Source organism: Heterocephalus glaber, unplaced genomic scaffold (genome assembly GCF_053883595.1).
Source record: "Heterocephalus glaber isolate CG9 unplaced genomic scaffold, H.glaber_assembly_v1.0 deba00001479, whole genome shotgun sequence".
In the NCBI taxonomy this organism is placed as follows: Eukaryota; Metazoa; Chordata; class Mammalia; order Rodentia; family Bathyergidae; genus Heterocephalus; species Heterocephalus glaber.
In genome coordinates this window covers 14,065,494-14,086,339 of record NW_028258316.1, presented here as the reverse complement: position 1 = coordinate 14,086,339, position 20,846 = coordinate 14,065,494, and the positions used below count along the sequence as shown (strand labels likewise).

General features: G+C 35.5%; 1 protein-coding gene across 7 annotated transcripts in view; it reads right to left on the bottom strand.

The window, feature by feature from the left end:
• Positions 1–1,914: 1,914 nt before the first annotated feature.
• LOC101723821 (complement C5-like) overlaps positions 1,915–20,846 on the bottom strand; it is a 36,564-nt gene continuing 17,632 nt past the window's right edge. For 5 of the 7 annotated variants that reach the window (XM_087183282.1, XM_087183285.1, XM_087183286.1 and 2 more), the window contains 9 exons: positions 19,854–20,063; positions 19,610–19,759; positions 16,030–16,159; positions 12,513–12,575; positions 10,828–11,025; positions 5,628–5,718; positions 3,989–4,062; positions 2,895–3,013; positions 1,915–2,041 (listed from right to left, as the gene is read on the bottom strand). In XM_087183282.1, the coding sequence (XP_087039408.1) occupies positions 2,931–3,013; positions 3,989–4,062; positions 5,628–5,718; positions 10,828–11,025; positions 12,513–12,575; positions 16,030–16,159; positions 19,610–19,759; positions 19,854–20,063 (999 nt within the window). In that variant the 3' untranslated portion in view covers positions 1,915–2,041; positions 2,895–2,930. The remainder of the gene's footprint in view (positions 2,042–2,894; positions 3,014–3,988; positions 4,063–5,627; positions 5,719–10,827; positions 11,026–12,512; positions 12,576–16,029; positions 16,160–19,609; positions 19,760–19,853; positions 20,064–20,846) is intronic. The other 2 variants (XM_087183283.1, XM_087183284.1) reach the window with 2 other exon arrangements.

Sequence of the window (20,846 nt, the reverse complement as noted above, 5' to 3'; positions counted from 1 at the left end):
TCTTTGCAAATAGGGAAGGGTGGAGGGGGTGAAGGGAGGGCAAGGGAAGGGGGGGAAAAAAAAGAACCAAGAGACTCATGTAATGGTACAAGATCCCAACGATGAATGTAAATATTTTATACCTAAAGTGTACCAATAAAGTTAATAGGGAAAATAAATAAAATAAAGAAGTATATCTTTGGCTGATTTCCTTGGAAGAATTGCATTGCTGCTTCTCACAAATCTTGTCAACATTGACCTCTGGCTCCATGATTCTTCCTTTTCTGGTCCACCTCTCATTTTCATTTCTTTTCTCTATAATATATAATTAAGTATAACTTATATTTTGGGGGATGGTTTGTTTCCAAATCTTAACTATGCTTCATTTTTCTCATTTATAATATAAGAGGTAACTATCTACTTGCTCCACCTAGAAGAGTTGTTGCAAGTTTCAAATTAGATGTCCAGACAAGCATAAACTGGTTCTGCTGCTTCCTAGTTTTATTTATTTATTTATTTATTTATTTATTTATTGGTGCCAGGGATCAAACTTAGGACCTCAAGCTTGCCGGGCAGGCACTGCGCCTGCTGAGCTACATCCTGGTGCCCCCTGTTAATTTCATTTCTTTGAGTTTTTTCCTTTCATACTGAGATTGCTAATAAGATGTATCCTGATTGTTTCCTACTAGTAACCATAGTTTCAATATTTCATGTGCAATGGAATTGTTGCTGCAGATTATCATATGGGATGGGATCTGATATTTTAAATGGCATTTATACTTCAAATGTTAGCAATTTTTTGAGGAATTGTATTCTCTCATCAATTGAGCAAATGTTTTTTTCAAATTTGAAAGCATTCAGAGGAAATCAGAATTAGCAAGAAATATTTCCAATATAAACCAGTATAAATTTAAAAATTCCCATAGGAACATTCCCATCAAAGATATAAAAAAAGATACTTGATAAACTGGTCTGCCATTCCAGGTCATCATTTGGTAGTTAGCAAGGTGGACATTCAGCAGTTGATTATTGGATAAAGTGGCTCTTCGGTGGCTTGGCTTTCTAGGGTTAGCATTCTGCAGCCTGGCCTGCTTGTCTGCATGGGGGAAAGCTTGCTAATAGGAAAGAAAATATGTACAGCCTCTACACAGATATGTTGTCTAATTGTTTATAAGTATAGGTTGATATATTGCTTAGGCAATTAAAAATAGTACAAAACAAGATATTTGAGACAAGTGTGTGAAGAAAATGTGCCAGAGGTAAGAGGTGGTAAGATGAAATATACCTGGGGTTAAAAAGTAGCAAACCAAATGCATCTGATAAATCCCTGCTCACACATTTTACTTATCAGAGGCAATAAAAACAGTATTAAACATGACTATCATAATTTCAATTAGATTCTACTGTATATAACAGACAATCAAAATAACTGTTGCTGAAATGAAACAAGCAATTATTTCCCTCTCACATAAAAGAAATCCAGTAGTGAGCAGTCGAGGGCTGGAACAGAGCTTCTACATGTCATTGGGCAGGGACTAACTTTTTTGTTAGTATCCTGGTACCTAGAAGGTTGCGGTCCCAGAAGGTTGCTGAAGCACCAACCAGCATTCCTGAAATAAGGGCTGAAAAAAGAAGGCAGAAAAGAGACACCTGTCTATTGAATCAGCCCTCATTGGGTAGCATCTCTGGAAGACTCATGCAATCCAGATTTCCTTGTGGGTTTAGAGTCTTAACTATACTTGAATTCAAGGAAGCTGGGCAACATGTGCTTTTGATAATAAAAAGGAAAAAAAAAGAATGAATATTGTATTTGTTATCAGTCTCTTCTCTTTTCTCCTTTTGCATTTGATATTCACAAATATTTCTTATCAACTGCTTAGAAACACGATATTAAACTTTGGCAGAATTATTAAAGATTTTTTTCATGGGGAGCAATATAGAGTAGTCTCCTTTATTAGATGGCAGAATTTATTTAAGAAATATATTTAGGGGCTGGGGATTTGGCTCAGTGGTTTCGCTGCCTGCTGCTCAAGTGCAAGAACCTGAGTTCGATCGCCAGTACCTAAAAAAAAAAAAAGAAATATATTGAAATATTTCATTTTAAGACCTTAATCATATTTTAGAATTTTAGGTGGCACAGTGGCACATGCTTGTAATCCTAGCACTTGGCAAGCTGAGGTAGAACTGTAAGTTTCTTGGGCAACTTAGTGAGAGTCTATTTCAAAATAGAAAGGGTTGGGGATGGAGCTCAATGTGAAGGCCCTGGGTTCAATCCCCAGTACCACCAAAAAAAAAAAAGGTCAATTTCTTTGCTAACATGAATTCAACCAAAACAGATACTTTCTCTGGCTGTTGGTGGCATGGATGCACAGGCCCTAGGAAGATAGTCAATGAAAATGTGGTTATCAGAAGCCAGCCAACAGGGGGCAGGGTGTCATTCCAAGTTTAGTCAAGCACATTCTGATAGTACAAAATGATACTCCGTTGGGGCAATAAGGAAAATATATATATATATATATTTATTGATAACAATGTTTGAGGGTTATGTTTGTGTTTGGGAATTAGAGTATAGCTCTTTGAGCTTCAGCAAAGTGGATCACTTCTTGTTCCACTTACTAAGCAGTTACTCTCCAATCCTCCTCTTCCCCAACACCTAGCAACCACTGACCTGCTTTCTCTTTCTACAGATTATCTAAGGAAACCTCTGATCTCCCATCTTTCCCAACAAAATGTGATATTATTCCCATATACATTTTCATTCAGCTTCCTCCTGATACATTATAATTTGAAAGGTCTTCACCACTTCCCTCACCCTCACACGACCCCCACACATGTGCTTAGACACATTGTGCATTAAAGTGAAGTGATTTTACCTTCAGATTTCTCAGTGATTGAATCTAGTGTCATGTACATACCTACTTACTTAGATTCCTAGGTAGAAAATGTTCCTTTTAATAGAGTCTTGTAATGTTGTTTGTGACTGAGAAGGGCTCTTGGTAAACCTCCAACTTCAGCACATCAGCAACACATAGACCTAGAGACGTGACAATATGAGTATACACCAATGTATTAAAATTCTTGTATTTTTGTTACTTTGTGGGTAAAAAAATCATACATTGAGTTTCCTTTTTTCCTGCCTATATTGCTCATTGCTCCTGAAACTTCTATTTTATGACCATTATTTTTTCAATGAATTGATATTGGAGACGCTACCGTGGGCCAGCCACTGTTCCAGCCAATGAAATGCAACAGTGAACAGGACAGAGAAAATTGCTATCTTCTTGGAGTTTATATTCCAGTGAGGGAGACATAAACAAAGATGTGATAAACTGTCATTATGTGATACATAGTATGAGGCATTGAAGAAGGTAATGGGAGAGAGAACAAGACAAGGGACAGATGATTTTTTAGGTAGGCTCACCCAAAACCTGATGCATGTGAGAAAGTAGGTTGGGGGAATAGCTGAGAAACAAAACTTTGTCTCAAACATTCAAATAATGGTCATTAGTAAAAAGCTTTGAAAATAAACATTTGAGAATTTAAAAAAACTTTTTATTATAAAAAGTTTCAGATTTATACAAATAGGATGGTATAAAGAACCCCCGTGTAACTCGTTACCCCAGGGTTATGACTCTTGTTGTTAGTTCTGTAGTTATAAAGTTGCACGGGTTTTTAAGCAGTCTTACCTAATCCTATTTTACAACTTGGCAAAAAGTTATTTAATTACTATAGAACTCACTTAAATGGGTAGAGACATTGAATTGTGAAAGTCAAATATACATTCTTTAAAAAATGGTACTGTGACCCATAATTGTTGCTCACAAGAGCTGGGTTGTAAAAATACTGAATGAAAAAAATATGTTGAAAGACACAGATATTTCATTTTTAACCTAGATTACAAGAGCATCCAATATCCACCCCCTAAAGTCCCGGGGAACTGTCAATAAAATGATAGCTATATTACTATCTATTCCCAGATTCAAATTAGTGTATCGGACCAGCTTCTTACCTTTATCTGAAATACCAACCCCTTGAATTTCCCAGATGGTTAGGAGATCAGGTAGCACCAATTCCAGCTGATGCCTGGAAGATATATTTCATAGTCATCTAACACAGACAAGCTTTGATTAATTTGCAACCAAATACTCTGTTAATCAGAATATTTGTGCATGTCAGATATGGGCTCTTGAAGCAAAGCACAAGGAAACTAATTTAAATCAGGGACTCTGAGTGGGGATGAAGCAAAGAAAAGCTTAGAAGATCAGAGGATGAGAGAATTTTACGCATTCAGAAAAATTGCCTATGCATTGTATTACGTTAAATATATGGAACTGCTATTTATATAGATAAAAATATTTGAATACCAATAGATACATATACTCCAACCTAATTCATACTGCCATGTTTTATACTCCATGTTCATTTATCTACTCCATAATCAGGATTTCAAAAGACTATATTATAAATTATCAACTAAATATTTAATTATATTCAGGGAAACCTACTAAGAAAAATAGGGTATGCAAAAATAGGTGAAATAAAAAGAATTTTCAGAAATCAGAAATCCATTAGTTAATTATGTGTCCCATGTACATTTCTTAACTAACATGTATGAGACAAATTCTTAGTACTAAATAGGATAAATAGAAAGGTCTCCCTTCCATGAAGTTACTCTAGAAGAGAGAAATATGTAAAGAAACAAATTATCATAAAGGTTCATATGTCCTTCAACAGAAGCATGTAGAAACTATAGTATGAAAGCAGAAAAGTTATGGATGTAATTTTTTGGAGGCCACTTTTTGGAGAACCTACTCTTTGGATTGTAAAATGTGAAGTATAGTTTGTGAGGAGTGTGGGTCTAAGAAAGTATTTCCAATAAAAAGTACTAAGTCTTCTAGGAGTGTGTGTGTGTGTGTGTGTGTGTGTGTGTGTGTGTGTGCTGGAAGAGAAAGTGTACGATAGCGGGTAAAAGAAAAGGCTGCTGGGAGACAAAGCTGGAGCTGCTGGGGGAGGGGCTCTTAATTTACATCGACTTTACTGGATAGGACACGGAGTAGTTTTAGGTAGGGAAACAGGATGATCAGACTTGGATTCCAATATAACCACTTCGGTAGTTGTGTTTGGAGAATGAATTGGAAAAGAAAAGTAGTTAAAAGTAGAGTCATGGAGCATAAAGAACTGTTGGACATCAAGCAAAGTGTGGTTACTGAACAAAACCAATCACCTCCCAAATCTCGTGGGCTGTTTCATAGTGTATGTTTATTGTATTAAGGAAATATCACCTATTTTCATTTGTTATATGGAAAAATAGTACTGAAAATGCATGACTAAAATGAGCAATGTACATTGTTAGAGGTGGTACAAAGAAGTTGTTTGAAAAAGTGTAAAGCCCAGGTCTCGCTCCATACTACCTGCTTAGTTGAAATTCAAGGTAAGTTAAATAACATTCTTCTGCAAAGATCCTTCTTTTGTAGTTAATCCAGGTAGGAGGAAAAAACTAACTCAATTAAATTAACTTTGATCAAATGTCAATTCTATCCTTATTTATGAAAGAAGTTCTTGGAAGAGCAACTGACTGTATGCTCATCATGTCTTGAATATTTTTCAAAAATTTCTTGAAGAAAATAAAGATGAAAGCCTTGAAATACCTTTTAGGGACATGATGTACTTCCCACAACCAGTTTTCTAAATCAATCGCAGTTCGATTTCGGACTACATATGTGGGCCTTTCTTGAGGTACTAAATTATTAGAAGAATAAAAGCACAGGTTAAGCATAACATACAATAGAGTTACATGTTAAAGATGTCTTAACTTTTAATTAAAAACTTCAAGGAATTTAGTCAAACATATATTTTTGTGATATCAAAATAGAAAAATAGAGGAGAACCAAAATGACAGAGTAGAAATTAGCAGCAAAATACAGCCTCTCTGGGACCCAGAATCCAGACACCTGGAAATTAACAACTTAGTGAAAAGAAAAAAATAAGTAGATCTCTGGGAATCAGGAGAAAACTGAAAGGAAAATTAGAAACTACAGAGCAGTTGTAGAAATGGACCACAACACAGAGAAAAAGAACGAAGCAGTCTGGAAGCTTACCCTAGCTTCCCATCTGGGGAACCTGTCTCCACAAACACAAGGAAAGCCTGCAGGGTTGGGAGCTCCAGGGAGAAACAGTGGACTGGGCCAGCAGCATTAAACCCAAGAAAGCCCAGGACTACTGTAAGCTGCAATAACAGCATGGGGTTTTACTCCAAAAGGGACTCTTTCTACATCATAGGCAACAGTTAGAGAAGGAATCCAGTGTGGCATCCGTCGTATTGCCAGACAGTGTTTAATCAGATGCCATTTCAGGAAGGGGTTGATTACGTAAGACTGAGCCTAAGAACAATTAAAAAACCAACAACTTCACTTCAAGATTCCCACCCTCCCACAGGGACTGGGTGAGAGACAGGCACAGGAGTCAGTTGTAGAGAGAGTACTGGCTAGGACATAGACCCCCTGAGAAGTTTAAATGGAGGTGGGGAGGGACATGGAACCCTACTCTCTGTGATTAGAAACTGAGAATGGTGTATGTGGCTTTCAAAAGTGGCGGGGTCTGAAAGTGCTGGTATTAAATACAGCAGTCTGCTTGACGAAGGCCTTGTCCTGCTTCCTATATCCAGCACAAATCAAAAATCTAATTACTTTCCCCATCTACCAATGTGAGCAGGGACATACCTCAGCTTGGACAGATGCCACAGGGTGGAGTCAATGGACAGAAGGGTTTCTAGAACAGAGGGGCACCTCACAAACCCACAGGCTGTAAAGCTAGGCAGAGAAAACCATGACTTGCTGGATTCTAAAACTGTGGATCCTGGAAAGACACCATTCAATCAAAAATATACAGAAATTTTTTTTCTTGGATTCATTTTTTTTCTTTCTTCTTCACTGATTTTCTTGGGGGTTGGAGAATTGTCCTTTTTCTTTTGTTTTAATTTCATTACTTTTTCCTTTTAATTTTTTCTCTTTTTTCCCTTTTTTCTTACTTGTTCTTTTCTGCTACTTTTATCTAGTTCTATTATTTTCCTTTTACTCCTTAATAGGATCCTTTATCTCACTTTTCACTCCTCCTTATCTTCCATTGCTTAACTTCAAAAATTTTATTATTTCATTCTCCCATTCTTCACCCACTCTATCTTTACTAGCATAACAATTAAGCTTTATTAATCTTATTAAGCTTTATTAATCTTAGATAGTTAACTGTATGCTATTACTGTTGAATATCTTTTCTATTGGTAGTGGATATATAGTTGTGACATTTAGTGGATTTTACTGTATGTTGATATTTGGTTCATCTTAGTGTTTATACTATAATTATAGATCTCTGTTATGGCTAAGGGTGGTACATTATTGGTCCTTACAGTATATCAATATTCAGCTTGTCTTTGAAGATTTTATTGTTGCTAATTTAGCTGCTATTACCAGAGGGCATAGTTGTTGCTATTAATAGGTTTTCTCTGTATGCCACTATCTGGATTGCCTCTGTGTCATTAACCACACTGCAGTTCATTTCCAGAGAACAGGGTGCCAATTACACTGCATCCTCTTCTCCCAAGTTAACAGAGGTGACCAGATCTTGGCACAGAGGCAAAGGCTTATAGTTAGCCACACCAAGAATACATCACTGAAAAGCAGACACTAACTAAAAGAGCTTCATATGAGCAACAAAGTTATTTCACTGTAAGCTCTCAAAAACCTCAATGAGCACATGCACGCGTACACACACACACACACACACACACACACACACACCCCAAAACAAACACACCAAAACAAAAATAGAAACAAGGCAACAAAATGTCTCCCCAAACTCCCAGCTCTCCCAAAGCTGATCCATGGAGCATCAAGGGAAAGGAAATCAAAAGCCATATAGCTGAAATATTCAAAATGATAACAGAGGAGATAAAGAACTCAGTAAGATGCTCAGGGAGTTCAAGAAGATTTAACTAAACAGATAATGGATTAATAAACAAAATGATCCAAAGTTTACAGAAGACACTAATAAAAAGCTAGATGATCTATACAAAATGATTAGCAAAGAATTAGAGTCCACAAAAAGATACCAATCAGAAAAAAATTAATTCAACAGGTGAAAGATGACCTAAAGAAAATTAATTTAAGATTAATTGGAATTAGCTAAAAATCAGAAGATAGCACAAATGACATAAAAAGCCCGTTTACAGAAATACTAGCAGAAAACTTTCCAAGTATAGAGAAAGAATTAAACATGCAGATAAGTGAGGCATAGAAAAGCCAAAAAAACTGTGATCAAAAAATAACTTCTCCATGATATATCATAGTCAAAAATCCCAACAGTCCAACACAGAGAGGGAATCTTAAAAGCTGTTAGAGAAAAGGAATCAGAGAAAAGCAACAAGTCACTTATAAAAGCAAATCCATTAGAATTATAGCAGACTTCTCAACACAAATCTTAAAGGCCAAGAGAGCTTGAAGTGTTTCAAGCCTTGAAAGATAACACCTTCCAACCCAGACTTATATATCCTGCAAGATTTTCTTTCAAAATTGATGAAAAAACAATTTCCGTGATAAAGGACACCTAAAATAATTCATGATTACCAAACCAGTACTACAAAAACTTCTCAAGGAAATCCCAGAAAGAGACAATGAAGCCAACAACACCAAAAAGTCTAATTGAAGGCAGGATCAGCAGTTAACCAGAAAGGAAATAAGCAACAGGAAAATAATCCAATGAAAGGAATCTCAATACCTCTCAAATCAAGGGAAAAATTAGTAATTAGTAATTAGAAATCAAGGGAGAAATTAGTAATAACTCTCACATGAATTGTCTGAATTCCCTCAATCAAAAGACACAGATTGGCAGAATGCAAGAAACAAAACTCAACAATATGCTGTATTCAAGAAACAGATTTAATTCTAAAAGGAATGCAAAGACTAAAAATCAAATAATGGAAAACAATATTTCACACAAGGGAAACCAGAAAACAAGCACAAGTTGTCCTACTTTTAGACAAAGTGGACTTCAAGCCAAAACTGATCAGAAGAGATAAAGAAGGTCACTACATATTGATTAAGGGAACAATTCAACTGGAAGAGATAATAATTACAAACATATATGCACCAAATGCCAGCATGCCCAATTTCATTAAACAAATACTAATGGACATAAAAGATCAGCTAAACATCAACACAATTATAGTGGACAACCTCAATACCCTATTATCACAAATAGATCAATTAGACAAAAAAAAATCAACAAAGAAATATCAGAACTGAATAAAACCTTTAAACAAACAAACTTAATAGATATCTACAGTGTCCCATCCAACAACAGAAAATACTTTCTTCTCAGCAGCATGTGGAACTTTCTCCACAATAAACCAGATGGTATCCCAAAGCCATGGTTAAAGAAATGCAAAAAAAAAAAATCAAAATTACCCCTGAATATTATCAGAACACAGTGCAGTGAAACTAGAAATCAGTGACAGAAGAAACCACAGAAATTATGCAAATACAAAGAAATTAAACAGTAGTGTTTTGAATAATCAATAGGTCAAAGAAGAAATCAAGGAAGAAATTAGACAGTTCCTAGAATCAAACAGCAATACCAGTACAATATGCCAGAAATTAATGGGACACAATGAAAGCAGTCCTAAAAAGGAAGGTTATTGGTGAGAATACTCACATCAAAAAAACAGAATAAATCCAAATAAACAACTCGATGATACACCTCAAGGTCCTAGAAAAAAAATCCAAAGCCAATACAAGGAAGAAAATTATAAAGATCAGAACAGAAATTAATGAAATTGAGACTAAAAAAATAATTTAAATGATCAATGAATCAGAGAGTTGGCCTTTCAAAAAATTGACAAAATAGACAAACTCTTAACCAATCTTACCAAAAACGGAAAGAAAAGACCCAAATAAATGCAATTAGAAATGAAAAGGGTGAAATCAAATGTACATTGCCAAAACCCAGAAAATTATTAGTAACTACTTTGAGAACCTGTACTCCAATAAATTGAAGAACTCAGAAGAAATGGATGGACTTCTAGACTCATATGAATTACCGAAACTGAACCAAGAAGACACAAAAACCTTGAAAAATCCAATAACAGTACTTTTATAGATTCATGGAAAGGCATAAGAAAGTCATTAGATCTTTTAAACAAGTAATTTACTTTTTTAATACAATTTTCAACTAAAACTGCAACTCTTAGCTAATTTCTATACTCTGTCAAATAGTCTTGTTAAATAATATAAACAAAACCAAAGAGAGTAGACTCAAAGTAGGTCAGTAAAATTAAACACATTTTAGTAAGTTTTATTCATCTTTCTTTTGCATGCAAGCTATGTGGAAATGAACTTTGGGGAATCCTTTTCATGTGTGTTTATTGGCATTTCTTTTACTTCTAATATCTCTTGTTGGCTATGGTTTGTGATGAAATTAAGAATAATATTTTGACCCTTAAAAGTAGCCTGTTGTTTATAGGCAAGATTTTAAGCATCCTGCTATGTGTGACCGGTGAAGTCTGCACAAATGAATACCAAAGAATTATGTTGTAAAAATATTTTCATTTTACAAATTAGCTCTTAAGAGGATAGATAAAGACCTGCAACCTCCACATGGGTTAGTGGTAATGCTGAGATTAGTGGGGTCCAAATTGGTATTACTAGTGGCCTGCTTTGCTTTTTTGAGTTGTTTTGCAGTAGTTTACTTTGTCTTTTGTACATTAAATCAAATTTGGAATTACTTCCGGAGGCAGCACAAAATCCACCTGGTACCCTCCCACTGCACTGTACAAGGAGCAGGAGCTTTTACACATACCTGGTGCTCGTCCCAAAATTGGTACCTTGTAAGCAGAGCTGTTCCGCAACTCGCTTGCCAGGCTGCAGCACTGAGAGAAAGCTGCGATGCACCTGGGGCCGAAAGTAATCCGCACTGCTCTCTCCATGCAGCTGTCCTCACTTTCACGGGCTCCATCATAACAGCACTTCTGGATGAAAGGGTGTTTGAACTGGGATGCTGCAGGGACAATTCAACTGTTCTCAGCCAAGTACAGATTCAAAGTCTCAGGTCTGAACTTAGCGGCTCTGAATCAACTTCCTCCCTGGTGCCCTCTGCCTCACTCCCATCTAGTACCAGTGGTCAACAGTCTTCCTGCTGGAATAGCTCTCAAAATAGGAAATTGTTCCTTGTGAGGCAGCCAATTCTATTTCAGAGGGTGTCACTGCAGAAAAATTCTTCCTGACATCTTCTAAACCAAACTCTACTGTCACTCGTACCCTTATTGGTACCGACAGGGTTAATCCTCTTGTGCTTCATTCTTTCTAGTAATTACTCAGTACTTGATAGTATGGTCTTGCCTTAATTTAGACTGTTTTCCTATGACATCACTGGTTTCCAAACCTTCATACAGTTATACTTCTTTGATCAAGGCAGTCAAGCTACAAGTCTGGGTGGGTATTTGGAAGAACATTTACTTAAAAACAAAAGCAATACCAAAAAGAAAAAAACGAAGGGGACTTTAGAGTTGATGAAATCCTTTTCCGTCGCTTAGAGATGAGGCAACAGAGGTGTGAAGTAGTCACAGCTGCTAGGGACCAGAGCCAGGCCTGGAGCCAAGAGCCAACATCATGAGGGAGATGATTGGACCACAGTATAAAAGGGCTGCTCCTCTCCCAGTTTTTAAACTTGCCAAGATAGTTGAGTTTTCAGAAACTCACTATGCAATGACAAAATACTGATTACAATTCCTGTCTGGCCAGCTTGGAGTACGGCATTGCCAAGAAGGAAGTTCTAAAAGGAATCAAGTATTATAAATTACCATTTACTGAGTTCTTCCTGAGCTAAGTGTTTCACCAGCACAATCTCATTTTATTCTCAAAGCTCTGTGAGGCAGAGAAAAAATATCCTCAACAAAGCAGGGGCTTTGATACCAGTCCTATTCAAATTTGAATTCTGCCTTTGCCATTTACTACTTCCCCATGACTTTGAACATGTTACTTAATTTTTTCTGTGTTTCCATCTCTTCATCTGGAAAATGAGAATAATAAGAGTACCTATTTCATGTGATAAATGTGAGTATTCAACAAGAAAATATGATTATGGAGCATGAACAGTGCCTGGAATACCGTAAGAATTCTATTAGTCTTACCTACTATTTTAGCCTTACAGTTCATCAGAACTAGTTTTTGTGAGAATTTAATGGAAGCCCTACATTTAACTGGTGTGCTAGCTACTCTGATAGAAAATAAAATGCACAGGCAATATCTCGTGACTCTGTAACCATAGAGAATGGACATGAAGGATACCTATTTCTTTTAGGTTAAGACTGTACTAAACCAATGTGGGTTAATTTACTCAGTTTGCTTTATCTCTCTGGAAAATAAAAGTGGGAAGTGCCTTTAGATCTTTTCACCTTTTCTACAGCAATTAGCTAGAATTACAAAATATTGCACATGCAGTTATTTCATTATAACTTCTGGGAAAAAAATGAAACTTTGGAGCACCTAGATTGTCTATTTGCTCTTTCACGGATCTTCTTGATCTGTGAATGTTCTTATATGATCCATCTGTTAAAAAAACAGAGAGAATGTTCCTCAGAATAAACATTTCCATCAAATTATCTAAGTACTGAAAGCAGTTGCAGAGTCATAGCAAACCCATTTTATCAGATATCTTGTTCTATTTCCCACAGTAATCCTGATCTGTACCATTAGTAAAAGGATATACACAATTAGAGTAAATGTGTCTTGGTAGCAGTGTCATTATGCGCTCTTTGCAAGTGTATTGTTTCAAGAAGCTCAAATATGATTTCTTAAAAAGCACCAAATGCACACATTTTAAGGTGGTTTGTTTATCTCTTTAAAATGTATTTAGTGAGTACTCCTTTCTTCCAGGCAAGAAACCCAATACTTCATTAAATCCTGTCCCTATCCTCAAGAATGAAAGAATAGTTCATTCTAGTAATGTTAATAACATCTTACTGAGTACAAGGTATCATTATGGGTGGAATTGTCTCCCATTACCATCAAATTATAATGAATTCCATACTAGTTAGGGGTAATTCATAATTTCTCTATCACTTTTGACAGATTAAATATAATAATTTATTTAAACAAAAATATGGAAATTGAATCAGTGATAATAATTACAATAAACCCCTACCAATGAAGAAAAGCAAAGAATCAGATGGCTTCACTGGTGAATTCTAACAAATATGTAAAGAATAATTAACACCAATCTTTCTCAAACTCTTCCCCCAAAACTGAAGAGACAATTCCAAACTCATTTTGTGAAGACAACATTACCCTGATACTAAAGCCTGCAAAGAAAATAAGAGGCTGATATCTTTGATGAACATAGATCCAGAAACACTTACCAAAATACAAATCCAACATATTAAAAGTTCATGCACTGTGATCAAGTGAGATTTATCCCTTGATGCCAAGATGGTTCAAGGTGCAGTGATAAATAAATGTGTGATAACACATTAACACAATGAAAGTTAAAACCACTTAATGAAATTCAACATCATTCCATAATCATATTTAAGGAAAAAAATTTACTGACATTTAACATCCTTTCACAATAAAAACTCTTAACTAAGATTAGAAGGAAACCAACTCAGCATAGTAAAGACTGTACATGTAAAGCTCACAGTTAACATTATAGTCAGTGTTAAAAATGAAAGCTTTTCCTCTAAGATCAAGAAAAAGTTAATGGTGTCCACTCTCAGTACTTCTTTTTAACATTGTATGGGAAATACTAGTAGAGTACTACTAGGCAAGAAAAAGATAAAATTGGAAAGGGCAAAGTAAAATTGTTTCTCTTTGAGATGACATGATATTTATTTATAGAAAAATTTAAAGAATTCCATGTAGAAAAACTGTTAGAACTAAAAATTAGATCAGTAAATTTGCAGAATACAAAATAACATACAAAAATCACTTGCAGGGCCAAGGATGTAGCTCAATGATGCCCTCCTACCTGGCAAATGCAAGGCCCTGAGTTCAATTCCCAGTACCAGAAAACAAAAATCATTTGCATTTATATAAATTAACAATGGAATATCTAAAAAGAAAATTAAGGATGATTCCATTTAAAATAAGAGTAGAATACAATACTTAGGACAATCTTAAGAAGGTGAAAGACTTATATGTTGAAATTAATGAAAGAAATTAAAGAAGGTACAAAAAAAATGGAAAGAATTAGAAGGCTTACTATTGTTACAATGTCCATGCTATTCAACATGGTCTACAGATTCAGTGAAATCTCTATCAAAATCCCAGTGGTATTTTTTTTCAGAATTAGAAAAAACAATTCTAAAATTTGTTTAGAACCACAAATGAACATGAATAAGAAAACCAATAGAAGAACAAAGATGGAAGAATCACAATACCTGATTTCAAAATACAGTAATCAAACAGTATGGTACTAACAAATATATATATTTTCAATGGAAGAGACTAGAGAGCCCAAAAATAGTCAACATATGATGGTCAACTAATCTTTGAAAAGGGTGCCAAGAATGTGCAGTAGGAAAAAGATAGTCTTTTCAACAAATGGTGTTGGGAAAACAAAATACAAGCAAAAGAATGAAATTGGGACCTTGTTTTCTGTATAAAAATCAACTCAAAATGGAATAAAGATTTAAGTATAAGACCTCAAACTGTAAAACTACTAGAAGAAACATGGGAAAACCTTTCTGATATTGGTCTTAGAAATGATGTCACTGGGCCAGGGATTTGGCTCAGTGGTTCTGCTGCCTGCCTCGTAAGTGCAAGGTCCCGAGTTTGATCCCCGGTACCCCCCTGAAAAAAGAAATTATGTCACAAATATAACACCAATGCCCTAAACAACAACAAAAAAGTAAATAAGTAGTATTGCATTAGACTAAAATACTTTTGCACAGCAAGGAAATAATCTACAGAGTAAAAAGGCAATATATAGAACAGGAAAAATATTTTCAAACTACATGTTTGATATGAAATTAATCTCCAGATATATGAAGGACCCCTACAACTTGATAGTCAAAAAAGCTAGTTAATAATCTAATTTTTTAAATGGGGTATGGGTTTGAATGGACATTTATTATAAGAAGGCATACAAATGGGCAATAGTTATATTAAGAAGTGTTCAACATCACTAAATATTTGAGAAAAGCAAGTCAAAACCACAATGAGATATTGCTTCATACCTATTAGGATGGCTATTATTAAAAAAAAGGTAGGAAGTGTTGGTGAACCTATGGGGATATTGAAACCCTTGTACACTGTTGGTGGAAAAGTGAAATAATGCAGCTGCTATGGAAGTTCCTCAAAAAAATAAAAATAGAAATGCTGTATGATGCAGTAATCCCACTTCTGGGTATTGATCCAAAAGAATTAAAATCAGAATCTTAAGGAAGTACTGTGATTCCCATATTAATTGCAGTACTATTGACAATAGCTAAGATGGGAAAACAACCTAAATGTTCACTAACAGATAAATGGATAAAGAAAATATGATATATGCATACAATGGAATCTGATCCAGCTTTTTAAAAGAAGAGAATTCTACAATATGCAGTAACATAATTGAAACTTGAGGATGTTATGCTAAATGAAATAAACCAGTCACAGAAAGAAAAATGGTGCATGATACAACTTACATGAGGGACGCAAAATAGTCAAAATCATAGAATGTAAGAGTGGAATAATAGTTGCTAGGGGCAGGGGAAGAGGAACTTGGGACTTCCTAATCAATGGGCATAATTTTCATTAAAGCAGGTTAAATAAGCTCTACAGATCTTCTCCATGTAACACTGTATCTACAGTCAACAATAATGTATTTTACACTTAACCATTTGCCAGGAGGAGAGATTTCATGTTAAGTGTTCTTACCCCAAAATATAATTATTTTAATTTTAAAGAAAGAAATGTTGTGGAGGCAGGATTTGAGAAAGAATAAGTGCAGGGCAGGAAAAGCACTTATTTTTATAATAAGAATATTTATGTTTCTTAGTGGGGAAACAGAATTAATTACCAGTTTGTTGGGAATCATTTGCATTTGCATTGGTGAGGACAGTGAGTCCTGCTGCATCGAACACTTCAGCATTGTTTCTGCCACCACTTGCTCCACAGGCCTGGTCACTTTTCCCTGAAGCTCCAAATACCTGTTCAGAAAGGAAATCATTCCCTCAAACACAGCTCAGTGGCCATCACAGGACTACAGTACTTGACTTGTGGAGAATGATAGTTTCAAGCCCATCACTTACTGAATGATTAAAATCTAATTTTGCAGTTTTCCCAACCACTTCTTACCTTCTCTAGTTTTTACTTTGTGGGTTTATGAATATTCACTATGAAAAATTCACTCAGGAACTAACCTGAAGGATAACTCTCATTTGGGAGTTTTTAGAAAATGATTTACACTCCTCTTTCTTAAAACTTGTACATTGAGTTAATTAATAAAATATCATTTGATGGAATGAATGAATAAATAGATGAAATACTCACTATCCCTCATGGTTCTTTTCTAAGTTCTGAGAAGGAAGAGACCCTGTGTTTATGTCATTGCACCAACAAAGATGGAGCAAAACACAATGTAAGAATGCTCAATGAATTACTTTTGGTTAGGAGGGTTTAGTTCTCACAAAATTTGTAACCATGGGCTATATGACCCATGAAAGTGATTCTTGGTGACTGATTTGGGGGGGGGGGTGGCCACGGAAAGAGCAGGGAGAGGAGAAATAACTATTCATGGTGGCTATAGCTTTATCATGTGGAGCCATATTTTCTCCTGCACCATGACCTCACTTCCTGCTTCTCTTTCCAGTGAACTCAACACATTCAACCTATTCAACCCGCTAGCATTTTAAGCCATATCCTTTCCCTGGAGTGGGAAAATAACTTAATTTTATATACTTGTTTAAAAGTTTCTCTCTCTCAGATTAAATATGATTATTGTTTATTCCAACTAGTAGCTTAGTAAACAAGATGATGCTCTCAGTCACTAAAGGGAAGATGGTTTGGAATTGGTAATCTTGAAGGTTTGTTTCTAAACATAGATTTAATGGTGTTTTTGTTTATAAGAAGTTTGAATTTTAGCATTTCATTGAGAATAGTTCCAAGTAAAATGTGTTAATATAAAATAAAATGAGTTAACAGCCAACATCATACTAAATGGTCAAAAACTGAAAACTTTCACACTAAAATCAGGAACAAGACAAGGATGCCCACTATCACCACTCCTGTTCAATTTAGTTTTGGAAACATTAGCCACAGCAATTAGAAAAGGGAAAGAAATAAAAGGAATAAAGATAGGAAAAGAAGAAGTTAAACTGTCATTATTTGTTGATGATATGATACTTTACATAGAAGACCCAAAAAACTCCACCAAAAGACTTCTAGACTTAATTGACAGATTCAGTAGAGTAGCTGGATACAAGGTCCACACTCAAAAAACAATAGCCTTCTTGTACACAAATAACAGACTCACTGAGAGAGAAATTAGGGAAACAATTCCTTTTACAATAGCATCCAAAAAAAATGAAATATCTAGGAATCAATCTAACAAAGGAAGCAAAAGATCTCTACACTGAAAACTACAGCACTCTGAAAAAAGAGATCGAAGAGGATACAAGAAAATGGAGAGACATCCCTTGCTCCTGGGTAGGAAGAACCAATATAGTGAAAATGGCCATACTTTCAAAACTACTATATAGATTCAATGCAATGCCAATTGAAATTCCAACAATATACTTCAAGAACTAGAGAAAACAATCCAAAAATTCATTTGGAACCATAAGAGACCTAGAATAGCTAAAGCAATTCTAAGCAACAGAGAGATGGCTGGGGGTATCACAATCCTCAACTTGAACTATACTACAAATCTACTGTGATAAAATCAGCATAGTATTGGCAAAGGAACAGACCTGAGGATCAGTGGAATAGATTAGAAGATGCAGAAACAACTCCAGACATGCTTAGCCACCTTATCTTTGACAAAGGAGCCAACCACCATCATTGGAGGAAAGATAGCCTATTTAATAAATGGTGTTGGAAAAACTGGATTTCAACCTGCCAAAAATTGAAACTAGACCCATACCTATCACCATGCACTAAACTAAGATCAAAGTGGATTAAAGATATAAATATTAAGACAGAAACACTAAACTTGCTGGAAGATAAGTTAGGTAGAACTCTTGAAGACATTGGCATAGGAAAAGACTTCATGAACAAAGCCTCAGCAGCACGGGAACTAGGACAAAGAATCAACAACTGAGATCTCATCTTATTAAAAAGCTTCTGCACTGCAAAAGAAACCACCAACAGAGCTAACAGACAACCTACAATATGGGAAAAAATTTTTAGCAGCTGTACCTCAGACAAAGGACTACTATGTAGAATATATAAAGAATTGAAAAAAATCAGACCCCCCCAAATTCAAAGACCCAATTCAAAAATGGGCATCTGAAATGAACAGACATTTCTCAGACAAACAAGTAAAAGCAGCAAACAAATATATGAAAAAATGTTCAACATCACTCGTCATTAGAGAGATGCAGATGAAAATAACCCTGAGATTCCACCTCACCCCACAAAGAATGGCTGCTATCAAGAAATCAACAAATAACAAATGCTGGCAAGGTTGTGGGGAGAAAGGAACTCTTCTCCATTGTTGGTGGTAGTGCAGACTGGTGCAACCACTGTGGAAGTCAGTATGGAGATACCTCAAAGAACTAGGACTAGAGGTCCCATTTGACCCAGCTATTCCCCTGCTGGGTATCTTCCCAAAAGAATTAAAAGAATCATACCACAGTGATATATGTGCACCCATGTTCATAGCAGTACAGTTTGTAATAGCTAAAGCTTGGAAGCAGCCCAAGTGCCCATCAACTGGAAACTGGATAAAGAAAATGTGGTTTTTTAATAAAATGGAGTACTACTCAGCCATAAAGAACAAAAAACTAGAGTCATTTATAGCTAAATGGATGGATATTGAGGCCATACTCTTAAGTGAAATAAATAGGACACACCTGTGTAAATACCGAATAGTTTCACTAGGGTGAGAAACTGATAGTGTAAACAAAGGTTAAAATGATTAAAATGAATAATTGATAATTTGAAATAGGAAAAAAAGTCCAAAGACGAAGGAGTGAAGGGAGGGGAAGGGGAAAGGAAGAGAGGAAAAGGAAAAACTATGAGAAAAGAAAAAAATGGAAATGAAATCTATGTAAATAGGGAAGGGCAGGGGGGTGAAGGGTGCACAGGTAATGGGGAATCTTAGTTTTCATTATCAATAACGGGACTATGATGGTAAGTGTAACATGTTTTAAATATAATGTGCATTATTGACACCAATCTCATAGAATTGTTTTAAATATCCACCAAGACAATAGATGTAAGGGCTTAGAGTAAAGCTTAGCATATAGTCGGGGTTCAATAAATGTTAACTCTTGGAATTATTACCCTCCAATTGAGCTGAGAACACAGACACTGGTATATTTGCATTTTTTCTTATATTCTCCCATAACCAGCCCATGGAACACTGAGAGAATCATGGTGGCCACTTGGTCAAAAGTCATGCATGCACCAGTAATCATAAGTTTACTCTACTTAACTCTTTCCATAGGACTTTTGATTCTTTCTTGGATGTCATATGCAATATTTTCCGATACTGTTAATGCTACCCACAACTCTGACTGAGTTTCCATAATAAGTGATACAGCTTGGCCTGGAAAATATTCATCTTTACTCGGAGACAGATAGATCTAAAATTAGTTTAAAAAAGAAAGAACATCTTAGTGTGAGATTAAATAATCATTCAGGAGGAACCCAGACTGGAAACAATTATTTTTGTCTCACCTGGAGCTGGTTGCCACACTTTTCTTCAATATTCAGGCAGACTGAGTCAGACACTAACTCTGTTGTCGACTCTCCTGGGATGATGTAATAGACCAAAAGATGTGCTGTAGGAACCATGTATTGAGTCACTGGAAGGTTTAAAATTTGGGAAGCTAAAGCTGGGATTCTCTTCTCTGTGCCAAAGTGCACAATTTTCCCCTTAGATGAAATCTAAAAATACATAGCAAAAAATAAGCATCAGAGTTCAAAGAGCATAAGTTCAAAGTTGGGGTAGAAATAAAAAAGAATTAATGTCCATTCATCATTTACTGTGCATCAGATACATGCACATGAACATGTTCAATCCTCACCATTTTATGATATGGTTTTATTCATTCCATTTAGTAGTTATAGAAATTGAAGGTCATAGATGTGGACCAAGGCAGTGATGGAATATGAATGAGAACCTTGATCTTGTTTACCCAAAGCCCTGGCCTTCTCCAATATATTATTCGGCTGTTCTTCATAGTTTGTATTTTAAATAGCAAGGAACAAAGTTTGGAATCACTATATCCATTATTGAGATCAAGATTTGAATTCTTTGCTTTGGAAATAAGGCATATTCTTAAGAACCTTTGGAAGGCCAGTGTCCTGCTGTTTAATAGTGCTTTGATTAGCCATGAAACATTGCTGGAGTCACTGACCAGTCTGGACACTGAATGAAAGTTTTGACCAAACCCTTGGCAATATATTGTGGAAGGAATATTGATTTAGGTGTCAGAAGGCCTCCAACAAAATCCTAAACCTACCTACAAGTACTTATGATCATGGAAGGTCATTCAACCTTTCCAGTGTATTCCATTGTCGCTGAACTCAAAAAACTGTCATGAAGCTTTTGTGAATGTGCTTTATAAACTGGGAAGTACTAAAGTTCATTCATTTATTCACTAAATATCAATTGTGTCAGGTAATAAGTCATTTAAGGACTATTTGTATAAGTAAAGAGAATGTTGC